The sequence below is a fragment of the Pinus tabuliformis genome, chromosome 9, assembly GCF_031772625.1.
Source record: "Pinus tabuliformis cultivar Carrire ecotype Pingquan chromosome 9, CPIR1, whole genome shotgun sequence".
NCBI lineage: Eukaryota > Viridiplantae > Streptophyta > Pinopsida > Pinales > Pinaceae > Pinus > Pinus tabuliformis.
Window position 1 is genome coordinate 2,024,709,957 of NC_142307.1, and position 24,140 is coordinate 2,024,734,096.

Sequence of the window (24,140 nt, forward strand, 5' to 3'; positions counted from 1 at the left end):
CATTTTCATTTATATCAGTCATTTTAAAAACCCCTGTATTTCTTAGATCCATCCATGGTGCCATCATGTTCTCCAGAAAGCAAGGCGGAATTAATAACTCCATTGGTACTAGCCAATATCAAAGGCTTCTTTCTTCCATCCATTGTCAATGCCTCAGCCAGATTTAGGCTCGATATGCTCATTTCTTAATAAACCACCCCAAATTATACTAAGCAACAACATAGCAGCTATCTGCTTTTAGAGCTTCAGAGTATTTCTGAATTCCTTCATGGACAATTTCTACAAGTTTGAAACTGGTCCCAAGGTCTGTCAAAGCAATTACCAAGTACTCCGCAGCATGAACAAGGTGTGAACATGAACTTTATCATAAATATTTTTCAAATCTTTCAATCCATTGTGGCGCCCTGCTTTGTGAAAGAAGTTACAGATTGTGAAAAGACAATCCCAAATGTCAAACACTCTATGACTTATAAAATTTAATAGATTCTTTGTCTAGAGAATTCAACACAAAATCTCCTGCAAGTCTCCCACATTAGTATGTACATCTTTCACAATCACCCATGAGCCAGAATTCAGAGATAACTCCCTTAATGTATTTGATGGCAATCCTACAATAGCTGCGTCATCATAAGGTGTCTCCTTGAACATACTGCCACTGCTCTCATCAACATTCCTGGAGGGAAGTAGAACTCTGTAAAATAAGCATGCTAGGATTTGGACCTTCACTGAAAACTCAAACAAATCCCCAGTTTCGTAGCACGCTACGAAACCACTCAAACAGGTAGCGCTGCGAAACTGCTAAAAAGAATTCTGGCGCTGCGAAAATACCCTGACTTTAAGCTAGACTAAAAAAAATTTTGACAACAGCATTTTCAGTGATAACAGTGGCTCCACTTGGGATAGTGTGCCCTTGTGGTGCGCTAAGAACATGCAGCTCCAGTGCCTCGTCCATTTGTGACAGACAGAAATTTGCTTGACCAGCATGACTGTAGGAGAAAGAAAGCTACATCTACTGAAAAAGAAATGCTCAGTCAACCTTGAGCTTATTTGCAATTTACCTACCTACCTACCCTAACCATTTCAACTTCTTCAGCTCAATCAATATGAAACTTCCAATGCAGCCAATCATTAGCCTCATCTGATATTTGATTTCTTTGACTGTCCTGGAGTTCAGGGTCAATGTGATAGTGTAATGACTGCTGCCACTGAAATCTTCTCTGACTGTATCGGATTTCAAATCCAATGTGATAGTGTAAAGACCACTGCCACTGAAATATTCTCTGATCTTCATATGAAAACTGAAACACTGGAGAGTAAAACTCTTCCATGTAATCAGCTATAGGGTCCCAGAACACATGATCAGCTTGTCCTTCCTTGAAACTTTCCAGCTGTGCAAACTGATCTTCAATCACAGTGTTCAGCTCCTCAATCATGAAAGAGAATGGAAGCAGCATAGTCTCCTTGCGCTCTGTCACAGAAAACTTTTGAGAATAATAATCATGATCATGAAAACTGTATGCTTGAATTTGTCCTTCTAAACCTTCAATTTCTTTCTCAATATCTTTGGCAAATTCATCAAAAAATTTCATCTTATCCTCTGACTTGCAGTCAAAGGATTTCAGATATGAGGATAAGGACAAAGAAAAATATTCATTTGTTTCTTCTTTATTGTGATCATTATTCCATTGTCTAAAACCTTCAACTGAAGGAGAGTCTGCCACCTCCTCTGTCCTATCTGTCCATTCCTCCAAAAACATGAGCCAAAGGTCTTGAAATGACTTAATGGATTCGGCAGGCAAGCATTCAACCCACTGTTTGCATTTCCCTTGAAGTGAATCATAGAATAACATAATGCAAACATCCTCATGTTTAACTCTAAGAAGCTGTGTAAATTCACAAAAATCTGATATATGATTCAAGGTACAACTTAAATCCTCCCCGTTGAATTTTGGACCATTCCTTAGAAAGTATGCATCCTTGGGAAAATAATTTGGGAAACCATGAATTCCTGAGAAATCTATGCATGCATACCTTGAACAAAGAAGGGCAGCTTCTGGGTCTTTCATAACTCGAGTGGAATCACCATGAATATATAAACCTTGAATTCTTCAACAATGGAGTCGCCAAGGTAGTTTTGCAGCCTTAAAAATCATTTGAACTCCTGCTACCTTCAGAAATTCAATCTTAAGCTCCCGGCAGACGCACCAAAATGTTATCACAAAACCAGTACTAGGGGCTGCAACCAAGCAAGGCTTCGTGTAACTGTTTCAGACCAGACTTTAGACTAGGAATTAGCCTTCCTAATCAGAGAGGGCTCTCTCACAGGCTTTTGATAGGAAATTAATCACAACAACAGAGGGCTAACTCTTCATACATTTATATAAATATAGCTGGTTGGATACATATCAAATAAGTATTCATTGGGCTATGGAGTCTCTCACATCTAATAGACAAAAGCACAGTCATTTCATGGAAGTCAAGGCTCTTTGCATTAGTTGTTCAAGCATGCTTCACCAAAACATAGCTTGCTGAATACACAGGAAGTCAGAGCATATGATTATGAATTCTGAGTGATTGCATTACAACAAGACTATAAAATAACATAAAGTATAAAACACCATCATTATATTTGAACATGACAATCCATCGAGAATCTTGAGAAGAGAATAACACTGTTTTACTATTACTGTCAAAAAGGTCTTACAATGGCCCAAAACAACTCTGTTTTTCTATAAAATATCCAACCCCTTCTACATTCTCCTCTGATCCCTTTATAGGCAAACAAACTTATCCACCTCGAGCTTCCTCCTCCAGCATGAGGGGAGCCTCGAAGGTGGCTATTCACTATCCCTATCTAGTGCCTAACTAATTTATTAATTACAACATATCTAAACTGAAATCACAAATGGTTTTCATTTAATCAAAATCCTAAATCTTTGCTCCTTGTCGCATTATGCTTTTCTAGCTCTTGACACATGTCCTTTAGCTGTTTAGGTTGAAGTATCTTTGAAGGAGAGTACACAGAACGAACTAGCTTTGGATTCTAGTTACGTGTATGCTTATTAATTGATCAAGAAGAATGCTCTGTTTTCACGGTCTTTGTTTCCCACATTCTCCCAAAGTATAGCAGCCTGTTCCCAAATCTTTTAATAACCCCAGACATGGAATGCTGCCATGTTTCAGATGTGCTGTAAGTGATATTAATAGACAGGTGCTTCTCTTCCTCAACTCCCGCTCACAGTATCACACTAGCTGCTCTGCACTTTAAAATCATCACCTACAGCAGTTTCGTAGCGCGCTACGAAACTGCTGTGTGATTTAAATAAACCACAGTCTTCCTTTAAACTTCTCACAAAATTGAATAGCTGATGTTGCCAATCTTCAGTTTCACCTATGCTATGCTGAGATTCAGAATCACATTCCCTATAACATGAACCTCCAATAGATGAACCAACTACAATTGATGAGACCACCATAATTTTACCATCCCACTGACTCAACACAGCGTGATATAAGCTAAAACAGATCAAGTTTGCTAGAGATATGCTATCTGCATAAGTGTGATGGGGAGGTATCTGAAACCCATCAAGCAAAGGATGTAATCCATTGTTTTCAGCCCGGGCTATTTGGATGGGTACAAGACAAATAAGTTGACAGATCCAGTTTCCAGAAACATCAATGTTAAACAGATGGTACAAACCATGGTTGCCATGACGAGCAATGGCATTATCTTTCCCAAATTGCATGGTATCAAAATGTGGTTTATATATATTTGCATCATTGAATCGAACCTGAATGGCTGCATTGGTTGATGATGCAATTGCTAATCGAAGCTTATAAAGACTGTTTTGTTCCACACCTCTTAGCTGGAATTTTATTTGCCATGTTGCGGGACGAAAGCTTCCATCATTTTCAAACCTGCATGTGTGTGCAAAGCACCAATCTCTTCTCCAGTCACTAGTCCCAACTGTATATATCAAATCGTTGTCTTTGAAGATTTCAGAATATCTTTCCCAAAGGCCATATTGCCGGAACCTTTCAGGATGATTGAGAAATAGTTTGTTGATGTGGCAAGGCTTGGGATCTGGAATGAAAAATTCTGCAGCAGTGCGATCTGGTAAACCTATCTCCCATATAGTAGGGCCATCTCTTGGGGGCTCATAGATCAAAATCCCAACATCTATCCTACAACCTGAATATATGTTAATCAAGCCTTCTTTCATATAGTCACCAAGAACACCCAGCACCCAACCATAGAGATTGTAGGTACCAGGGCAAACATTTTCTATAGAGAAAAGCCCATTCTCATCAGCTTGACTCCAAAATTGGTAGCTCTTACTCTCTTTTTGCCAAGAGCCCTTTTCCCCAGGTGTGGACAATCCCAGAAAAGCAAAACGAGCAAGGTGAACATCCTCAACAGCATATTTATCATGTACTAACAGTTGTCCAGTAATATATCCTCGTTCTGGTCTCTTTCTAAATAATGGAGATTCAGGCCACCCATAAGGCCAACTTTGTACCTCCTTTATCATCTGTAACTTTGCATCTTGCCACAAGGAGAATGGGTGAGCCTCTCTTGATGAAGAATTAAGATAAATGAAGACTGGGCCAAAAACCTTTTGCCACGCTTCTCCAGAACGAAACTTAGGACATAGCTCTTCACCCGCATAATGAGCACTATGAAACATTGCAAGCGATGTTGGCCCAACATGGGATGTCAAGTTTTGTTTTATTGGACCTCCATTACGAAATTCATCGTTAGGAGTGATGACCCAGAACCCAACCATGGGATCAAAGCTGATCCATCCATGGACTCTGTTCTCCCTATTGTCACATGAGTACTGGTACTTATCATCTACCTCGCCTTGAAGGCTAGGGTTCCCAGGATTTGAGAGAAAAACTGCTTCAGGATATGTAAGTATGTTGCATCTGTTTGGCATCCGATCATCGGGGATGGCATCAATCTTTGCTCGTTATCAGCAATTGCCATGTAGTGAAATCTGTCTTTCCTCAATTTGTATGTAACACGAGTTTGATTGAGATTGAAATCTGGCCACCCCGTTGGACGCTCATATATCGCATAGGTGTAAAACCCACTGCTCCCTCGAAGCAAAACAAACCTTTTGTCTATATTTAATGGCACCATCTTCCAACTGCTTGAAGAATTGTATGGCCTGAGGAAAGAGACTTCAACCTTATCCTTGTTAGCCTTGACCACTTTAAAAAATATCGCACTTGGCACATCAAACGTATCCTTCCCTCCTGGCTCGTTCCAATTGAGATCCCAGTATCCTCTGTTCGTTTCTTTGTTGAGAATTTCGAGCAAATTGTCAAGCCCTCCATAACGTATGCCTGTAATTATCCCCACTAGTTTTGATATGGTGACTCGCACAATTCCATTATCTAATGCAATGTGAGCACCCTGATCCACAAAATACACATCGCCCCCCTAACACTTCCGCTACAGAGTGCAGAACTAATAACATACTTATCAAAAGTGTGATAAATGTAATCTAATGTAGCGCAAGTCTTCTGAGAGCCATGGTTCTTGGAATATTTACAATCTCCCTCTGAATTTAACTTGTGCTTTGGTAATTCTTTAAACTCCAAAACTTCTGTGGCTGGAAATCACCAACATCTTCAGCGATATTATCCAAGGAAATGTTCTTCAAAAAGGACATGGCATCACCTAGCATGTAAACTTTGAGCTCAAATTCTGATGAAGCCTTGCTTACAGCTTGAGAAGTTTCTTGGTCGCCAGCTGGAGCATGTAACCGGCACGTTACCACGTTTGTAGAAGACAATATCTAAATAATACCATCCACCTTGACAAAGGAAATTCATCTATTTCGAACTCTGCCATTTGCGCCATCCTTCTTTTATTTCTATTTAATGCGCACTCACCCTTTTAACGACACCAGTTAACCTAAAACCAGCTCTTGTGCCACTAATAATGGCGGCCTTGTAGCATATAAAACTACTCGACACTTGGCATTAATCACCGCATTTGAAAAGAGCACTTTCATGTCTTCAATATATGCATTAATAATGAACCAACGTGCTCGATAATACTCAAGACATTTTCATTTATATCAGTCATTTTAAAAACCCCTGTATTTCTTAGATCCATCCATGGTGCCATCATGTTCTCTAGAAAGCAAGGTGGAATTAATAACTCCATTGGTGCTAGCCAATATCAAAGGCTTCTTTCTTCCATCCATTGTCAATGCCTCAGCCAGATTTAGGCTCGATATGCTCATTTCTTAATAAACCACCCCAAATTATACTAAGCAACAACATAGCAGCTATCTGCTTTTAGAGCTTCAGAGTATTTCTGAATTCCTTCATGGACAATTTCTACAAGTTTGAAACTAGTCCCAAGGTCTGTCAAAGCAATTACCAAGTACTCCGCAGCATGAACAAGGTGTGAACATGAACTTTATCATAAATATTTTTCAAATCTTTCAATCCATTGTGGCACCCTGCTTTGTGAAAGAAGTTACAGATTGTGAAAAGACAATCCCAAAGAATATCTGACGGAAGTTTATGCGAAATCGCTGGCCACCAAGGGGCATAAGCAATTGGATCATTCGTTAGCCGGTTTAGATCTGGTAATTCTAGAGTTGCTACAAAGGGCAACTGTTGATTCAGGTTAGGCGAAGCATACCCAGGATAAGATGGAATCGCCTGAGCAGTGGGTCTTTGCATACCAGCATAATGTATTTGATGCTGGAAACTTTGACAAGGTTGATGGGCATAACCATTATAATATGGTTGTTGATTACCGCTTTGGAAATACGATTGCCCATAACTTACAAAGACTTGTTGCTCAGGTCCTTGATATGATTGCTGGAATGGGGGTTGTTGAGTTTGAACCAGCTCTGGTTGTTGAACCATTTGCTGTTGACCAATACTGGATGATTGACCAAGATGAGGAGTCACAGTACTTGTTTGATCCTGAGTCGCTCCAGATAAGGAGGCACTAACCTGAGGTTGTGATTGAGTCGTTGAGACAAGAGGTTGTTGTATTGCAACCTGAGAAACTTGGGGTTGACATACAACAGGTAGCGCTTGTACTTGCGACGCAATCACCATACCAGGTATAGTGGCAACATTCGACACAGGGTGGACTGGTTGCATTGAATATGCAACCCTTGGTTGCTGAGGCAGTATCGGTACCCATCCGCTGGATGTAATTCCAGTTTGACCTGAACTTTGTTGCAAACTCCCATATGGTTGTTCTCCAGGGGGGAACGATGAAAAGGCATACTGCCCTCCATATGGTGGCAATCCAGTACTTAAAGGGTAGATTGGCCTTTGAAGACACATTGGATCAATTTGTTGAGTTTCAACATAAGAAATACCAGATGATAATCCGGATGAAGAAATAGGAACTAACCATGTCATCGAAACAGTCTCTGATTGGACTCCAGCTTGTTGTTGACAATTTGCCGGGATAGATGGTATACCAGCGAACATCGTTGGAGTAGCGGCAGGAGGCTCCGCCGCTGCTGTGTCGGATGACACAGTCCTGGATGTCGACGGTTGTTCAGACATATTTAGTCTATCCAAAAGATTTTCTAGCGATTCTACAAGAACTTTGTGATGAAGGTAGACTAACTTCGAAGATCAACGAGGGAAAGGTGATGATTATTCCGTTTAAAATAAATTTTAATGACACTTGGACACAACTTGCTTTTTCAATTTTAAAGAGTCGAGAAAAAGCTAAAGATGACTCTAGTCTCCTTCGATGTTTTAACGAGCCCGAAGTGACAAATGCTCAGATGGACTTTTTCCGTTATAGAGTCTGAAAAAGGCCAAAAGGAACTGCTCTGGAGTTCTAGGCAGAGGCTGTGCCAAAATTTTCGCAAAACCGCAGAATACTTTTTAGGGTACATGCGGTCAATCTTCCTGAATGCTGTGTTCAGTGCATTGCGATCAGTAGGGCGGCCGACACGGCTTCCTAAGGATAAAGGTTTTATGCCTATAGGGGTCTCTCAATATATACGCGACGGTACGTGGGAGCACAATCCGTACTGGCGCTATCGTCCCTCAGGAGGAATCACCCACCATCCACGAGATCGACAGTCACCAGGCTTTACGACGCCGGAACACGTCTCTAGCCTAGACCTCTATGTTGTGCGTTATGTTGCAAAGCATTGTTAAGTTCATTCAATTTATTTTAGGTTGATCTTTTTAGAAGTTTGCCTTTCAAGGTTCACCACGAGATGTATGATACAATTCCTAAATGCAGTCTAAAGATGATAAGCAAGCTTTATATCTTTTCAACTTTGAAAATCCTAGCTACTAAGGGAAAAGAAAGACACCATCTTTTCTCAAAGAGCAATCAGCACACTCTAATGCACTTTTCCTAAATCAGACATGCAAACTATCAAAATGCAAATGCACAATGTAGGTGTTTGTTTTCTGCTTTCTTAGTATTGATGCCTACAAAGAAAGCTTTTTGTACAACTTTGAATTCGCTTTTAAATGACAAATACAAACAAGTTTACTTTTTCGAAATCAGAGAGGGTAGAAGAGATTACAACACTTAACGATTTTCGAAATGAATACTTGTTTCGACACTTAAAAGAGACAAACTCAAACCAATAAGCAAGAGTAAATGTATAATCAATCTGCAAACAGCCAATGAACTCTCTTCTAAGATCACAATCAACAGATCTGAATCAAGGCTACAGGATGACTATTTCGCTCATGCAAAGGAAAACTGTAAATGACGCCACAAACACATAAAAACACTCACAGTCTTTTTGTACAAAAGGAGGCGGAATTTAAGCAGAGAAAAGGAGTTATCAGATTGGTACCTATGCTAGTTACAGGATGCAAAAATCAGAGATCAAAACAAGGCAAAACAGAGCAGAGAACCCCAGCTGCTCAAGGACAAACTGGTTCAGCGCAACCTCAACAAAGGGGTTTTGACATTCAGCGCAGGTAGCCTTCACGGGACCTGCGTTGAAATGCAGAATCCATTCACTGGGTCTGCGCTGAAGGAGAAACTCTCGTTTCCCACAGGTTCTGGGTCACAGATTGCTACTTAATCAATTGTTTCAGGCCAAATAAAAGCAACAAGCAAGGTGCAATCAAAGGGATGCTTTGAGGGGCTACTAATATCTATCACAAAGGATCATCAAATCATTTGTGAGTCCATTGTTCAGATCATAGACAAGTCCAGTGATTGGATCAAAGCAGCAACTGTCTACTTTGCATCCGGGAAAAGCAGATGCAGTTCGATTGTTGCTGTCGAGTCTATGAAACAAACAATGATAGAAACACAAATAAAATGACTAAACAGATATCCCCAGCGGAGTCGCCAATTTGTTGTGGGGAAAAATGCCTATGCAGGACGATCCTATCCACCTAAGGTGTGACAGTGCCTTAGCAACAAACGAGTACAGCTACACTGGTTTCTTCCTTTATGAAATGTGAAAGAAGAGAGATCAATAGACTTACCGGTGTCTTCCGTTTATCCCTCGATCCGGTCTCTCTTCTCTTTGGGTTTTCACAGCTACTTGCCTTCTTGCTTATCCAGCTTCAACTTCCTGCAAGATCACAAGAGAACAGCTACTTGCGACAAGAGAACAGCTACTTGAGACAAGAGAAGAACACTACACAAAGACAGATGTTCACATTCATAACTAGTTTAGGATTAGAAATAAACCAAATACACTAATACATTCATACATCAAAATACATCAGCATATAGGAGAAACCAAGATAGCTTTATTGATGAATAACAAGGTTCAGGAAGAGATACAACCCAGAGGGCTCCAATCCAGCATCTCCTTCCCAGCAAATGGAATTCCTATCTTCAGCCCCTTCAAAGCATTAAGCACCCAATGATTCCAGTCTCAAACCAACAGCAATTCTTTGCAATAACAAAATTCCAGCCCCTAGATCTCATGGAGGAGAGATCCATATATAGATGTTTGGAGAGACGATGAGTCAGCTTGAGATCTGACTAGTGTCCTCTCCCTCTGTCAGTTCTTGAGTCCACTTGGAGGTTCTTGCTTCCACTTGGATATTTGGAACCTCTTACTCATCACCAGTCGAATTCCCTGAGGCAAGTGTCATTTTGGAAGCTTCTTGCGTTTTGACACCTTGAGAAATGAGCATGCCACATGTCCATTCTTGTTCAGCGCAGGTAGCCAGTGTTCCCTTTGACATTCAACGCAGGTAGCCAATGTTGGCCTTGACATTCAGTGCAAACAGCTAGTGTAGCCACTGAAATGATCCTGAATTGACTTGTTTTTGAGCAGTTTCTGGTGGAGAACTTCTATGAATTGATGTGGTTTGTTAGCCTTGTTCCTCTAGGGGTAGGAACAACATGTTTAGGGACTTTGGATCCCTTAGATTATGGACATTTCATGCTCAATGCTGTAAGGCACAAAAATGTCTATAACAATAGCAAATGCAGTTCGAAGGCTAGTTGGCTTGACTTCAGGCTCTGTCTGTAAGTTTATAAAGTAAACAAATGTAGATGATCAAACAATCTACTCGCTCCCCAGCGGAATCGCCATTTTGTTACAGGGAAAAGTGTCTATGCAGAACTACTAATCCCACTAAGGTTGGTAGCTACCTTAGAAACAAACAAAGTAAAACTACTTTCGTTTTCCTTTATGAAAGATAGATGAGAGAAGAATAAAAGAGACCAACCTCTGTCTTGCGCTTGGTTCTTTGTTCGATTCCTCTCTCTTCTGATAGTCCTTTGCTACTTGCTTTCTTGTATACCCAGCTTCACAGAGTACCTGTAGAATCAAAGTAGCATAAAACTATATGAGAACATGGATCTATTATCATAAACAATCTAGGATTAGATGTAAATTGACCATACAAATGCATAAAACATAAATCACAGAAGAGTATGGAGAAAAACTTGAATAGCTTTATTGATAATCAAGAAAGAGCCAAGAGAGTTACAACCAATTGTTCTGACCCATCATCATCCTCTCAGCAAGAAGCCCTTCTTCACCTCATGAAAAGCTTAGATCACCCAGCACTATGATATTGCACCAATAAACCAGCAGCACTTCCTTACAAGATACGAAATTCTAGCCTCTGGATCTTTGGGATGAGGGATCCATATATAGATGTCTACAAGGGAGGTGAGTCAGCTTTTGAGATTTGATTAGTGTCTCCCCTCTGATATTTCTTGATTCCACTTGGAGATTGATGATCTCTTACTCATCCCTGGTCGAATTCAGAAAGGCAAGTGTCACAGGAGAAGTTTCTGGAAGATTCCATGCTTCTCCACCTTGCGGATTGACCCTGCCATTTGTCCCTTCTCGCCCATCCCACCCCATAGAAGGGCTTTTTGAAATGCAACGCACCTACTGTGTGTATTTAGGTGGGATGCAACACACTTTGCCTATGGAGCAGGTGAAATGGTCCAGTTTTGACCAGTTCTGAGTAGTTTTTCATGGAGAACTTCTGGGAGATGCTGTAATCAGTTGACCTTGTTCTTTTAGGGGTTGGAACAACACCTTTAGGGACTTAGGAGCCCTTGGTTTATGGACATTTTATGCTTGGGGTTGCAGTGCCCAAAAATGTCTACAACAGTAATGCAACTGACTAGATATCTAGATGTGATAGGTGGGTGGCCACCAATATCCACCTGGATCAGTCCTCCCTCCTTAGGTAGCAATGATCCCCTTTGCGTGCAGATCCTCCATGAGGTGAGGAAATTTCTGTTGAATATAGTCCTCAGTGAACCACTTGCCTTGGTGAAGGAGTTGGCCTGCTTTGGCAACTCAATATAGTTGGATCCTCTGTTGGTGAGTGTTCTTGATTTGTGTGTCCATGGTTTGATCATTTGTGGCCTGTTCTAGATAGTATGGGTTTAAATTTGTTGGTGTGAGCTATTTTGCAATGTCGGATGTGTCTAGCAATGGTGGAAAGTATGGCCAAAGGCGGTCTACAATGAACACTGGGTGCAGACCAAGGAAGGGTGGAATATTGATCCCAAAGTCATTGTCCCCTACATCCTTGATGATGGTGTATGGCCCATATCGGAGCAAGCAAAGCTTGCAGTGGGGTCTAAAAAGGTGCTCCTTTTGCAAATGTAGCTAAAATTTCTCACCCACCTTGAACTAATGCAGCACCCGATGTTGATCATGGCATTGCTTATACTTAGCATTGGCTCTATACAATATATCATGGACATACTGGCAAATGTGTTGAATGCACTCAATGAAGTTGTTAGCCCTATAGACTTCAGATTGGACGTGAGCCAAATCTTCCTGAGTGGCTACAAATGGTATGGCCACATCAATGGGACATAATGGCTGAAATCCCAACCCTACCTAAAAGGAGTTGTGACTTGTTGAGATATCAAGAGCTCTGTTGTAGTTGTGTTGGACATAGGCAAGGCTTTCATCCCATGTGCATGGATGATTCAAGTTGCACATGCGTAGAATGTGCATGATCATCCTGTTGACGACCTCTGTTTAACCATTAGTTTGGTGGTGGAAAGTTGTGGAATTAGTAAGTTTGGTATCCATCATCGACCAAAGACTTGACCAAAATGCACTTTATAGGAATATGTTGTCCTGATCTAAGACAATGGACTATGGGATCCCAAAGTGTACCCACACTTGCTCAAAGAAGAGCTTAGCAATGGCCTATACTGTGATACTCTTCTTGCAGACCACCATCATGGCAATCTTATAGAATTCTTCAACAACCATGAAAACGTAGTCATTGTTGTGCTCATTAGAAGGAAGGCATGACATGTAATCCATGGAGATGGATTCCCAAGGTTGACTAGGACTAGGGAGAGGATTATATAGGTCTTGCTTCTTGATGGTTGGTTTGGCAATGGCACAGCCAGTGCATGATTGAATGTACTTCCCAACATCCTAACGAAGGTTTGACTATGGTGCATGCAATGCATGATCAAATGTACTTCCCAGCATCATAACGAAGTTTTAGCCAATAAAAATACTTCTATAGTACTGCCACTATTTTCTCTACTCTAAAATCTCAAGTGACTCGACTGTAGTGTGCCTCCCAAATCATCTTGGCACGCTCGCTTGAAGGAACACAGATATGTCCCAGGTGGTATAACAGTGCATCCTAGAGGTGAAAAAATGGAACTTCCTTACCTTCCAGGGGTGTCTGTTATGTGAAGTCAAATTATGTATCACTCTTGTAAAGATGCGGCCACCTTTAAGTCTCGTTCCCATAGGATTCAAGCACAGTGATCAGCGCCATGACTGATGGTCAACTGAGGCAGTGTGCAAACATTATTGGTGTTTCCCTTCTTGTACTTAATGTTCAAATGGAACCGTTGCAAGTATATGGACAATTTTTGATGGTGATCGTTATGAAACTTCCCTTGTGTCTATATGAATTGTAAGGGTCATGGTCTATATGGATGACCGTTTCCTTCCCAATAATGTAATGCTTCCATTGGAGGTAGGCCTACATAATGGAATACATTTCTTTTTCATAGGTGGGATACTTCATACTGTATCTGAAAGTGTCTCATTGTGGTAAGCCATTGGATGCCCCTACTTAGTAAGAATTGCACCAATTGCATAGTCGGAGGCATCTATCTCAACCTCAAATGGTTGTTGCAAGTCTATTAATGTGAGAAATGGTGTAGAGCATAGGTGATGCTTCAATTCGGTAAACACCTTATGTTGGGTTTCTGACCAAAAGTGCTTTTCTTTCCCTCTTCTTGTTAGCACCTAAATCTGCCCTAGGCTGAAAGAAGGCAAAAATTAGGGTAACCACAAACCATGCTCATTCTAGTAGCTAGCCCTACCAGAACAGGCAAAGGTTCAACCAGTTCGAGCCCTAACTCCTTATATCCAACCTCATTGGAGACATGCAAAGAAAACAGAGAAAGAGAAACCACTTTGATACCACTAATCTGAACTTAAACAAGAATGAAAAAAATTACGAATATATCTAAAAATATAGAGATGCAATAGAAATAACACTTCATTTCATTAATATCAAATATCAAAATATGCTTACAAATAAAATGGAAATAAAACTAGCTCGAGCGATGGTCGCTTATGTTTGAGAAGAGATGTGGTAGCTATATGCCTTTGAACTATGTTAAAATGAGGTTCAAGGGCCTATTTATTATTGAACATTTAGGGAAAACCCTAAACAACCAAAACCCTAACCTCGGGAGATGGAACACCAAGAGTTTGTGGGCCCGGTTGGGGTTATTTGGGCAGCCAACTTCTAAAGGTCATAACTTGGTCATATTATCTATGTTTGGCGCATATGATACCTTGTTGGAAATATCTCTATGAGTACTACAGGATTTGTGGTAAGGCCATAAGTACAATGGGCCTATTTCGAACCTCAAGTAAATGTTGTTTAGGGTGTCAAAATTGCTCCAGAAGTTTAGAACCCAAAAAACTGCTAAAAATAGTAAATACTGAAATAAATAAGGAAATGAATGAAACTAATTGGAGATCTATATGGAATAGTTGGGTGGCCACCAATATCCACATGGATCATAGTCTCTAAGATTTACGGCAATCCACAGTCTCATTTAGGGATCACTAGGCCATAACCAAGACACTAACCTTTGGGCTTTACCTTAATCCAAACTAGATCACTAGGCCCTATTCGAGACTCCACTCTCCAGGATTTACTGTATGTCCCATCCCAGGATTCCTAGGCCTAATGTAGATCACCCACCTCTAGGATTTATTGTATATCCCATCATTCACTAGTCGAGGATTCCTATGCCCACCAAGGCAACACAAAATCCATCTTTACTGCAACCTACAAATCTAGTTCAAGGATTACTAGGCCATGTGTTTTTTCTTTGATTTATGCATCTCACTTAGTTTCGAATCCATATGGAAATCCAACTCAACAAAAATATGAGAAACCCATCACACCATGGTTATCTGGAAATGGAAAGGCAAGGCTGAAGAACACTATCACACCTGGAAAAACCCATGCCCATGACAACAAGAGAACCAAGAATACACATGCATAACCATGCATGCCAATGCAGCAAGGAAATCACACATGAAAATCGATACCTGCAAATAATCTCATTATAGCTACTTGATCCTACTCTTCCTTGCTTAATCCTTGCTTTCCTTTTCTTTCCTTTGCTTTCTTTGCTCTTCTTGATCCAATGTTGAAGTGCTCCAAGAAAACTCTAAGTGTCCAAGAGTGTGAAAGAGAGAATAGTGAGAGAGCTCAAAAACTAAACAAACAAAAGGTACCAATTGATCCTCATAAGCCTTTTTATTAATTAGGCCTCTATTTTCTTCAATTTTCCATTATTTTCTTTCATTTTCCTCCTCACATGAAATTTGTGACCTTTCACCTTCCTTTTCTCATAATTTCCATTATTTTCATAAATAAATTTCCAAAACATGTCATTTTTCCTTTCTAAGGCCTTTGTCATTACCTTTGCAAATTTCCTTAGCCATAATAAACCAAATGAACATCCACACTATTATATCTTAGAGAAAACCATAGCTGTTGGAAAAACTCTAAGGTAACCTCTAACAAATGTTTGAATTGAGAGCTAGGCCTCTCAATTCAAAGGGGGGTCTGTTGAGGGACTAAGTCCCCTAGGGATTTGGGTCAACACCCTAGCAGAGCGAGGGGTTATCTACAGTAAAAGACAAGCATTCCATGCATACATGATACTTAAATAAGAAAAATATGCAAAGAGAGGTGCACCTGGGGGTCCTTCGTTCAGGTAGATCCAACCAGGGTCCAAACCCTATTGGAGTTCCTCTTGATCCTTGAACTTGTAAAACGAACAATTCAAAGAAGCATAGAAATATATGGACAAAGTATCATATAGAAATCAACTTCATAACATATTGAAAGATGGTTAATTATACATTGAAACATTTATTCATATGTGAACCATAACAATAACATCATATGCATAAAGAAGATTGATTTCAGGAACAAGACAAATGTTTCTTTATTGCAGATAACTCAAAAAAAGCAAGGAATGATATCACCTGAATATTCCTCTTGTTGGCTCCAAGCGGAACCGTCCTCCAAGTCTGTCCAATCCCAAGTCTTCAAAAAGCTCCTTCCATAACTCACACAAGGATATCTCAACTAGTGAAATGACATCAAAACTCAAGGAAACAAGGGTTTCCTGTAGTGCGGGAAGTGCTGGAAGCACAGGGGTCTTCAAACTTGATCAAGGATAATCTCAACAAAGTAATTCTCTCTCTTCTCTCCTCCTTAAGGCCTTCCCATTGAAGCCTTTTTATACTTCTCCCAAAGTAGTCTTTTAATTGGGAATTCGCTAGGAACAGTTGGGGCCACAGGCACTAATAGGTATTCAATAGGTAAAACCTGTGATCTCCGCCTGAAATTAAGGAGATTTAATTTTTTAAGTGTTTTAAGACATATACGCGGGTTGGGTATACACTGACTTGCATACACACGCGTTTAGCTCAGGGAAATGTCGCGTGTAGGGAATAAAACATTGTTTTTTAAGTATTTGGACCAAGTCTGGAAGGAGGGGTTGCCCTAGGCCATAAATGCAACATCTAAAATATCAAGGGTGAGATTTGGAGCTATAACAGGGTCCCTTCTATAACTCAATCAAATATGACTAGTTATGTACTCAACACATTGACTTGATCTGATTGGTTTTTAACAACATTAGTGTAGGAGCAAACAATCTCCATAGAGGAAACTAAATAAGCATACACAACATGAACCAACATGAAGACACAAAGATTTTAACGTGGTTCACCCAACCAATCTGGGCTACGTCCACCAAACATAGGCATCGACAATCTTATTACTCAACAAGAGATTACAACAACATAATTCCTCACACCCTCTCATCTCACATATTCTCCACGGGCTAACATTTTATAGCTGGGAGAAGAAAACTAAATCATAAATTCTCTCACAACAAATATAGGATGCAATAACTCCTCCTCAAGAATAAATGGAGCTAATTTAGTAACAAATCCTATTGTTGTCACATTCATGAGATTTTTTCCAAATTTAATTAACAGAAAATCTCAACAATCTCCACCTTGACAACAATTACCCTGATACCCTGTTCCTTTATTATTTTATCTTTTCTGCAAGCCAAGAGAAGCTAGACACCAACGTAGCTTCTCTAACAAAATTGGTTTCGTGAACATGTCTGCACAGTTTTCCTTTGTATGCACTTTTTCAAGAGAGACTCCCCTTTCAGTGATAACTTGTCTTACAAAATGGTACTTAATAGGTATATGCTTTGATTTACTATGATAGGCCGGATTCTTAGCCAAATAAATTGCACTTTGACTATCACAAAATAACTTGATGTTGTCCGGTGACCTACCAAACTCACCAAACAAACCTTTCAACCAAATCACTTCTTTGCAAGCATGTGAAGCAACTACGTATTCTGCTTCAGTAGTGGATAAAGCAACAATGTTCTGTAGCTTTGACATCCAGCTAATAGCTCCACCTGCAAGAGTAAAGACATACCATGATGTTGACCTTCTCTTATCCAAATCACCTGCAAAATCGGAATCAACATATCTGCAAACAAATTCACTACTCCTGTTATAAGTGATACAGTAATCATTGGTGCCTCTCAGATACCAAAGCACCCATTTCACTTTTGACCAGTGTTCTTTTCCTGGATTTGCCATATACCTGCTGACAACCCCAACTGCATGGAAAATATCTGGTCGAGTACAAACCATCGCATACATCAAACAACCTACTACATTGGCATATGGAATTTGAGACATATAGTCCTTTTCTTCATTTGTATTAGGACATAAACTTGAAGAAAGCTTAAAATGGGAAGCTAAAGGGACTGAAACAGGCTTCACATTGTTCATACCAAACCTCAAGAGTATTTTCTCAATATACTTCTGTTGTGATAGCCACAACTTACCATTGCTCCTGCCTCTGAAAATATCCATGCCCAAAATCTGTCTTGCTACTCCTAGATCTTTCACATCAAATGTCCTAGCCATCTGAGCCTTTAACCTGTTGATCTCTATTATGCTTTTGCTTGCTAAAACAATATCGTCAACATACAACACTAAGATAATGAACATGCCATTACTTAATTTATTAAAGTAAACACAATGATCATATTCACTTCTTATATAATTTTGACTCATCATGAAAGAATCAAATTTCTTGTACCATTGTCGAGGTGACTGCTTCAGACCATACAATTATTTCTTGAGCCTGCGGACAAATTTCTTGTTGCGATTTTGAACAAACCCTTCCGGTTGTTCCATGTAAATCTCCTCATCTAAATCTCCATGTAAAAATGCAATTTTAACATCTAGTTGCTGTAATTCTAAATCAAGTAAAGAAACTAATGCTAATACAATTCGAATTGAAATAATTTTTACAACTGGTGAAAATATCTCATGAAAATCAATGCCTGCTTTCTGAGAAAAACATTTTGCAACCAGCCTTTCTTTGTACCTGTCCTCTGTATCATCAACACCCCTTTTCAATTTGTAAACCCATTTACATCCCACAGTTTTTTTGTCTTTGGGAAGTTCTACCAGATCCCATGTGCCATTCTTGACTAATGCCATCATCTCGTCCTTCATAGCTTCTTTCCACTTTTCACTTTTAGAACCTTCTACAACTTCCTGGTAACATAAAGGTTCATCATCATTAGTGGTTAAAGAAATTGAAGTAACATAATCATCATACCTTTTAGGAGGACGTTTGATTCTTGTGGACCTCCTTAAAGATGTTTCTGGTACTTCCACAATTTGTTGATTATTATCTGTAGGAACTTCTTCATGATCTGCATCTGAAACATGTTCATGATCTGCATCTGAAACTTGTTCATGATCTTCATCTGAAACTTGTTCATCTTGACTATCATCAGTATTTGAACTGGTTTCAAACTGAATGTGTTGAAGCTTAGATACATTATCCTGTTTCAATTTATCATCTACATCTAGATTTTCAAGTGAAGATTCATTAAATTTAACATCTCTGTTAATGATGATCTTGTGAGTAGTAGGATCCCACAATCTGTATCCCTTAGTCCCATCACCATATCCAACAAAGATATATCTTTTTGATTTAGGATCTAATTTAGAACGCTGATGTTTTGGAACTAGAGCATATGCATCACAACCAAAAACTTTCAGTTTAGAATAATCACAAGCATGAACTTTCCATACCTCTTGAGGAATTTTGCATCCTATTGCAGTTGATGGTGATCGATTTATCAAATAGCAAGTTGTAGAAACTGCTTCTGTCCACAATTCCTGCTGCAAATTGGCATTACTAAGCATACTTCTTGCTCTCTCTAAAAGAGTCATGTTCATGCGTTCAACAACTCCATTTTGATGAGGAGTACATATAGTGGTTTTATGTCTTTCGATCCCAGCGTCCTTGCAATAATTATCAAATTCCTTTGAAGTAAACTCACCACCATTGTCAGTTCTTAAACATTTAATGGTTCTTCCAGTGATGTTTTCAACTAATGCTCTAAACTGTTTGAAAACTATGAATACATCAGACTTCTTCTTTAACATGTAGACCCACACTTTTCTAGAGAAATCATCAATAAAAGATACAAAATATGACGATCCTCCATATAATGTTGTAGGAGATGGACCCCAAACATCAGAATGGATATAATCAAGGATTCCCTTACTAGTATGTTTTCCAGTTTTAAACTTCTGCTTGCTTTGTTTCCCATATATACAATGTTTGCAGAAATCTAACTTAACAGACTTTAAACTAGGAAGTAACTTATGATCAAATAAAATCTTTAAACCTCTTTCACTCATATGGCCCAACCTTTGATGCCATAAACGAATAGAATTACTGTCGTTTTCAGATACTGTAGAAACATGATCTGACTCTGTTCTTCCTTCTAACTGAAAAAGATTTCCAACCTTCTTTGCTTTCATTACTAGTAAAATTCCTTTATTAACTTTCATTACTCCACCTTGCATAAAAGTTTTATATCCATTAGTGTCTAGTACTCCTAGTGAAATGAGGTTTTTTCTTAGTTCAGGTACATGTCTTACATCAGTTAGAATTTTATTTGTCCCATCAAACATTTTAAGCTGGATGCTTCCAATTCCCACAATTTTACATGTGACATCATTTCCCATGTAAACTACTCCATCATTGATTGATTTATAAGTTTTAAACCATTCTCTATGAATGCACATGTGATTTGATGCACCAAAATCTAACAACCAATGTTGATCATGATTAGACAAACTAATTGATAACACTTCATCACTCATACCTGAAATGGATGCCGAACCTGTATTTGTCGTGTTTGCTTCTTTCTTCTTTTCGAAGAGTCTTCTTTGGATGTTTTCTGTCTCTTCCAACGGTCCTTCTTCAAATGTCCTGATTTGCCACAAAACCAGCACTTTACCTTACTCTTCTTCCCTTTCGGTTTTGAACACGAGTTCTTGTGCTTACTGAAGCGTCTTTCTTTAGAATGACCTCTGACCATCATTTCTTCTAATGTATAGGTTTTTAATTTGACCTCTTCCTTGTTTCTTCGGACAACAAAGCTCCAACAACATCATCAAATTCAAGGGTTTCTGATGAACTAAGACTAATAGAAGTAACAAAATGATCCCGTGACTCGAGCAATGAGCATAATAAAGTTATAGCTTTATCTTCTAATTCAAATTTTACTTCTATACTTTCTAACTACACCAGGAGAGTATTAAAGGTATTCAAATGATCAGTAATAGATGTACCTTCCTTCATGTGCAAACTGTACAACTGTCACTTCAGAAGAATCCTATTGGTTAAGGATTTCGTCATGTACAACTTTTCAAGCTTTGTCCACAAACCAGTAGCAGTTTTCTTTGACACGATGTTAAACAAAACATCATCTGCCAAACACAATCGAATTTCGCTCAGTTCTCTTTCATCCAAGTCACTCCATTCATCATCTGTCATGGTGTAAGTCTGTTTGGCTTTTCCCAACAAGGCCTTCGCCACGCCTTGTTGCACGAGTATATCATACATCTTCACTTTCCAGATTGCGAAGTTGTTTTTGCCATTGAACTTCTCGATCTCAAATCGAGCACTTTGAGTTTTTTCCATGTTGTGTCACACAAAATCTCCAATTGCAACTTGTAATAAATGAAGTTTGTATTTAAAAAAAAACTGCCTTTCATCAATAAAATGCCTTTGCCTTATAATGTCATGGCATATTACCATTTAAAAAACAAAATCTGATATAGATATAATATCATATCTAATACAAAAGCTTTGTTTTTTTTGTTTTAAACATAAAAAACAAAAAAAATTCATGATAGTTGTAGCAAAGCTTTCAAAAATCAACTTTTTGTTGTAATGTTCAATAGCGACCCATGTGAAAACGTTTTTGTCCCTTTTTAAAGACCAATTTTTAAAAAAAAATGTTCCAAATTATTTCAACAATTTTAATAACTCCAACAATGCTTTGTATAAATCATTTCGACATTTTAATAACTCCAACGCCGCTACCTTTCACCGCTCCAATAGTGCTTTGTATAAATCTGCGTGCACAGCCACAACCACACAGTTCCACAGCCACAACCACATAGTTACATGCACAACCACAACCATAGTCACCGCTCCAACAACGCTTTGTATAAATCTACGTGCACAGCCACAGCCACGCAGTTCCACAGCTAGTTCAATGCACTGGTCCACAGTCAGTCGGACGCACTAGTCCATGGTTAGTCTAACGCACTGGTATTTGCGCAGCAGACTTGGCCTCTTAGCCTCTCGGGCACAGGCAATAGATGCCACGGTACTATGTATATGCGCAGCAGACTTGGCCTCGCAGGCTCCGATACCAATTGTAGGAGCAAACAATCTCCACAGCGAAAACTAAATAAGCATACACAGCATAAACCAACATGAAGACAGAGATTTTAACGTGGTTCACCCAACCAATCTGGGCTACATCCACCAAACGGAGGCATCGGAAATCTTATTACTCAACAGGAGATTACAACAACATAATTCCACACACCTCTCATCTCACATATTCTCCACGGGCTTACATAGGATGCAATAACTCCTCAGGAATAAATGGAGCTAATTTAGCAACAAATCCAATTGTTGTCACATTCATGAGATTTTTTCCAAATTTAATTAACAGAAATCTCAACAATTGGTATGGAAAGGACACGAAAAAAACATTGGGCATGGAGTCTGCTTGAAAACAAATTATTTCTTATAAGCTATATGAAAAAACTACAAAGGAAAGGTAGCAACAACTTTCTTAGACAATTTCTCATTTAACTGTGATAGAAGGAGATAGGGATAAACACCAAAAATAAAGAAACTAGTGAATTATGTTAAAGATATTTAAGCTCAAAACATATAATACTTTAGGAATGGTAAATCTAAGCTAATAAGCAAAGTTCAGTTTTAATAACTTGATTTCCAAAATGTAGAAGACATATGGATAAGATTACAAAACATAATAGATGACAAACACTAGAAGACAAACAAGAAACCCATTGCACAAGAATCTCTGTAAATCTAAGAAAATAACGTTGAACATAGTAATTTATATTGATATCCAAATGTATACATTGTACCAAAGGTTTTGCTAAAAATTCCAACCCTCTTTCATTCTTCAAAACAATATTTATAGAAAAGACTACAAACTAAAACAAGTTTCTAGCATTATCTTAATTAAAAATTGCTAAAAATAAAAGAGATAAAATGTATCTCTCAAATACATGCACATAAACATATTTCCAAGCCTATATGCATCTAAATATCATGTGGTTGTTGGATTCATGGCTAGAGATAAGGATTTCCAAGTTGAATTTCATGAGCTTGCATCCAAGTTAACAACTATCCATGAGCTTTTTCCTCACGAATTCCTGAAAAAATAGGGTCGTGTGATCCCTTCGAAAATCCAAAACCATGATAGTTGTTAGAAAACTGAGAGAGGGTTTTTCTTAATGGGTCTGTTATAGACAAAAACCTCCTTCGGTTTTGAAAAATTGGTTCTCATTTGTTTTGAATCTGATTTTGAAAACAGTTACTAAAGCAAGATTTCAAAATCCTGAAAAATAGCCTTCAAATATACCTTCGAAAATTTCAAACCATGACACCTGTGTAAAAATAGATAAAAAAATTTGTTAATTGCTTTGTTATCGACAAAAGCCTCTTTCAGATTTGGAAAATTAGTTTCTAGTTGTTCAAAAACCATGCCCAAATTTACTACCTTTTGCATGAAAAAATAGAGTTTTAACTAACCATTTTTACAAAAATGCATTGACACTCCTGTTGTCATGCTTTAACCATGTTTATTACAAATTCGCGTTGAAACTCCTGTTGTCAACACTTTTAAATAATTTCAGACTAAACAATGTGATAAAATTTGTCTTGGCGGGGATGTTGTTGACCATAAATGGTAGCAAGAATTCCTATAGACCATAGGCCTAATCCATTGGACCGATCCCAACTCAACAACTGCAACTCGCAACCTACACTTATTCTGCAACTGAAAACCAAATTCGAAATTCACATGAATGTTGAAAATTCACTACTGCTGTAATCAAATAAACACTCTACAAACTAAAGAAATGTTCAAACAAACTGAGCTTATTTATGTACATTAGCTATCCTATTCCAATCAACTGAAAACAACTCATCTCAAGTGAAATCATCTTTTCAATGAAACCAACCAAGCTACTAATTCTTTGACTGAAACATGTTTTCATCTCCTTCAATTAGAGAGAAAAAAAATTAAAAATGACAACTCAACATTCTCAATGAATTTATCCCCATGACTCATGAAATCTACAAAATTCACCTTAACCGATGATTTCAACAAGTTTACAAGAGGGTCATCAAAAACATGAACAAATACTTCTTGTTGATCAGCAAAAATAAGATGACAGTCGTGATCTATAGTTGTTATTCATTGCTCCATTTCATTAAAATAAATATCGTTTTGAAAAGAAATAACATCCATCAACTTATCTTCTTTATCATCCATCTCAAGAGAAAAAAGTGTACATTATTGTAAATCTTCAAACATAGCAGCTACATTATTCATAATAGGAATATCCTTTTGACTATCAAAAAAAGTTAAATATATTACTTCAAAAGGTGCAAATTCTTATGAATAATCTTTGTTTTCAAGGAATCTAGGATAACCTTTTCTTCTT

At 38.6% G+C, this 24,140-nt stretch overlaps 1 protein-coding gene across 1 annotated transcript; it reads right to left on the minus strand.

Annotated features, from left to right (window-relative positions):
- Positions 1–3,070: 3,070 nt before the first annotated feature.
- On the minus strand, positions 3,071–4,954 carry LOC149157201 (putative rhamnogalacturonate lyase B). Its single transcript, XM_089445014.1, has 2 exons — positions 3,354–4,954; positions 3,071–3,169 (listed from the first exon to the last, which is right to left on the minus strand). The coding sequence occupies exons 1-2, from the start codon at positions 4,938–4,940 to the stop codon at positions 3,071–3,073; spliced, it is 1,686 nt and encodes a 561-aa protein (XP_089301140.1). The 5' UTR covers positions 4,941–4,954.
- Between the last annotated feature and the right edge of the window lie 19,186 nt (positions 4,955–24,140).

Coding starts and splice junctions, on each gene's coding strand:
- LOC149157201 (XM_089445014.1), bottom strand. CDS start 4,940: ATGCCAAACAGATGCAACATACTTACATATCCTGAAGCAGTTTTTCTC. Junction 3,170..3,353: donor AACATCAGCTATTCAATTTT/GTGAGAAGTTTA, acceptor GAAACATGGCAG/CATTCCATGTCTGGGGTTAT.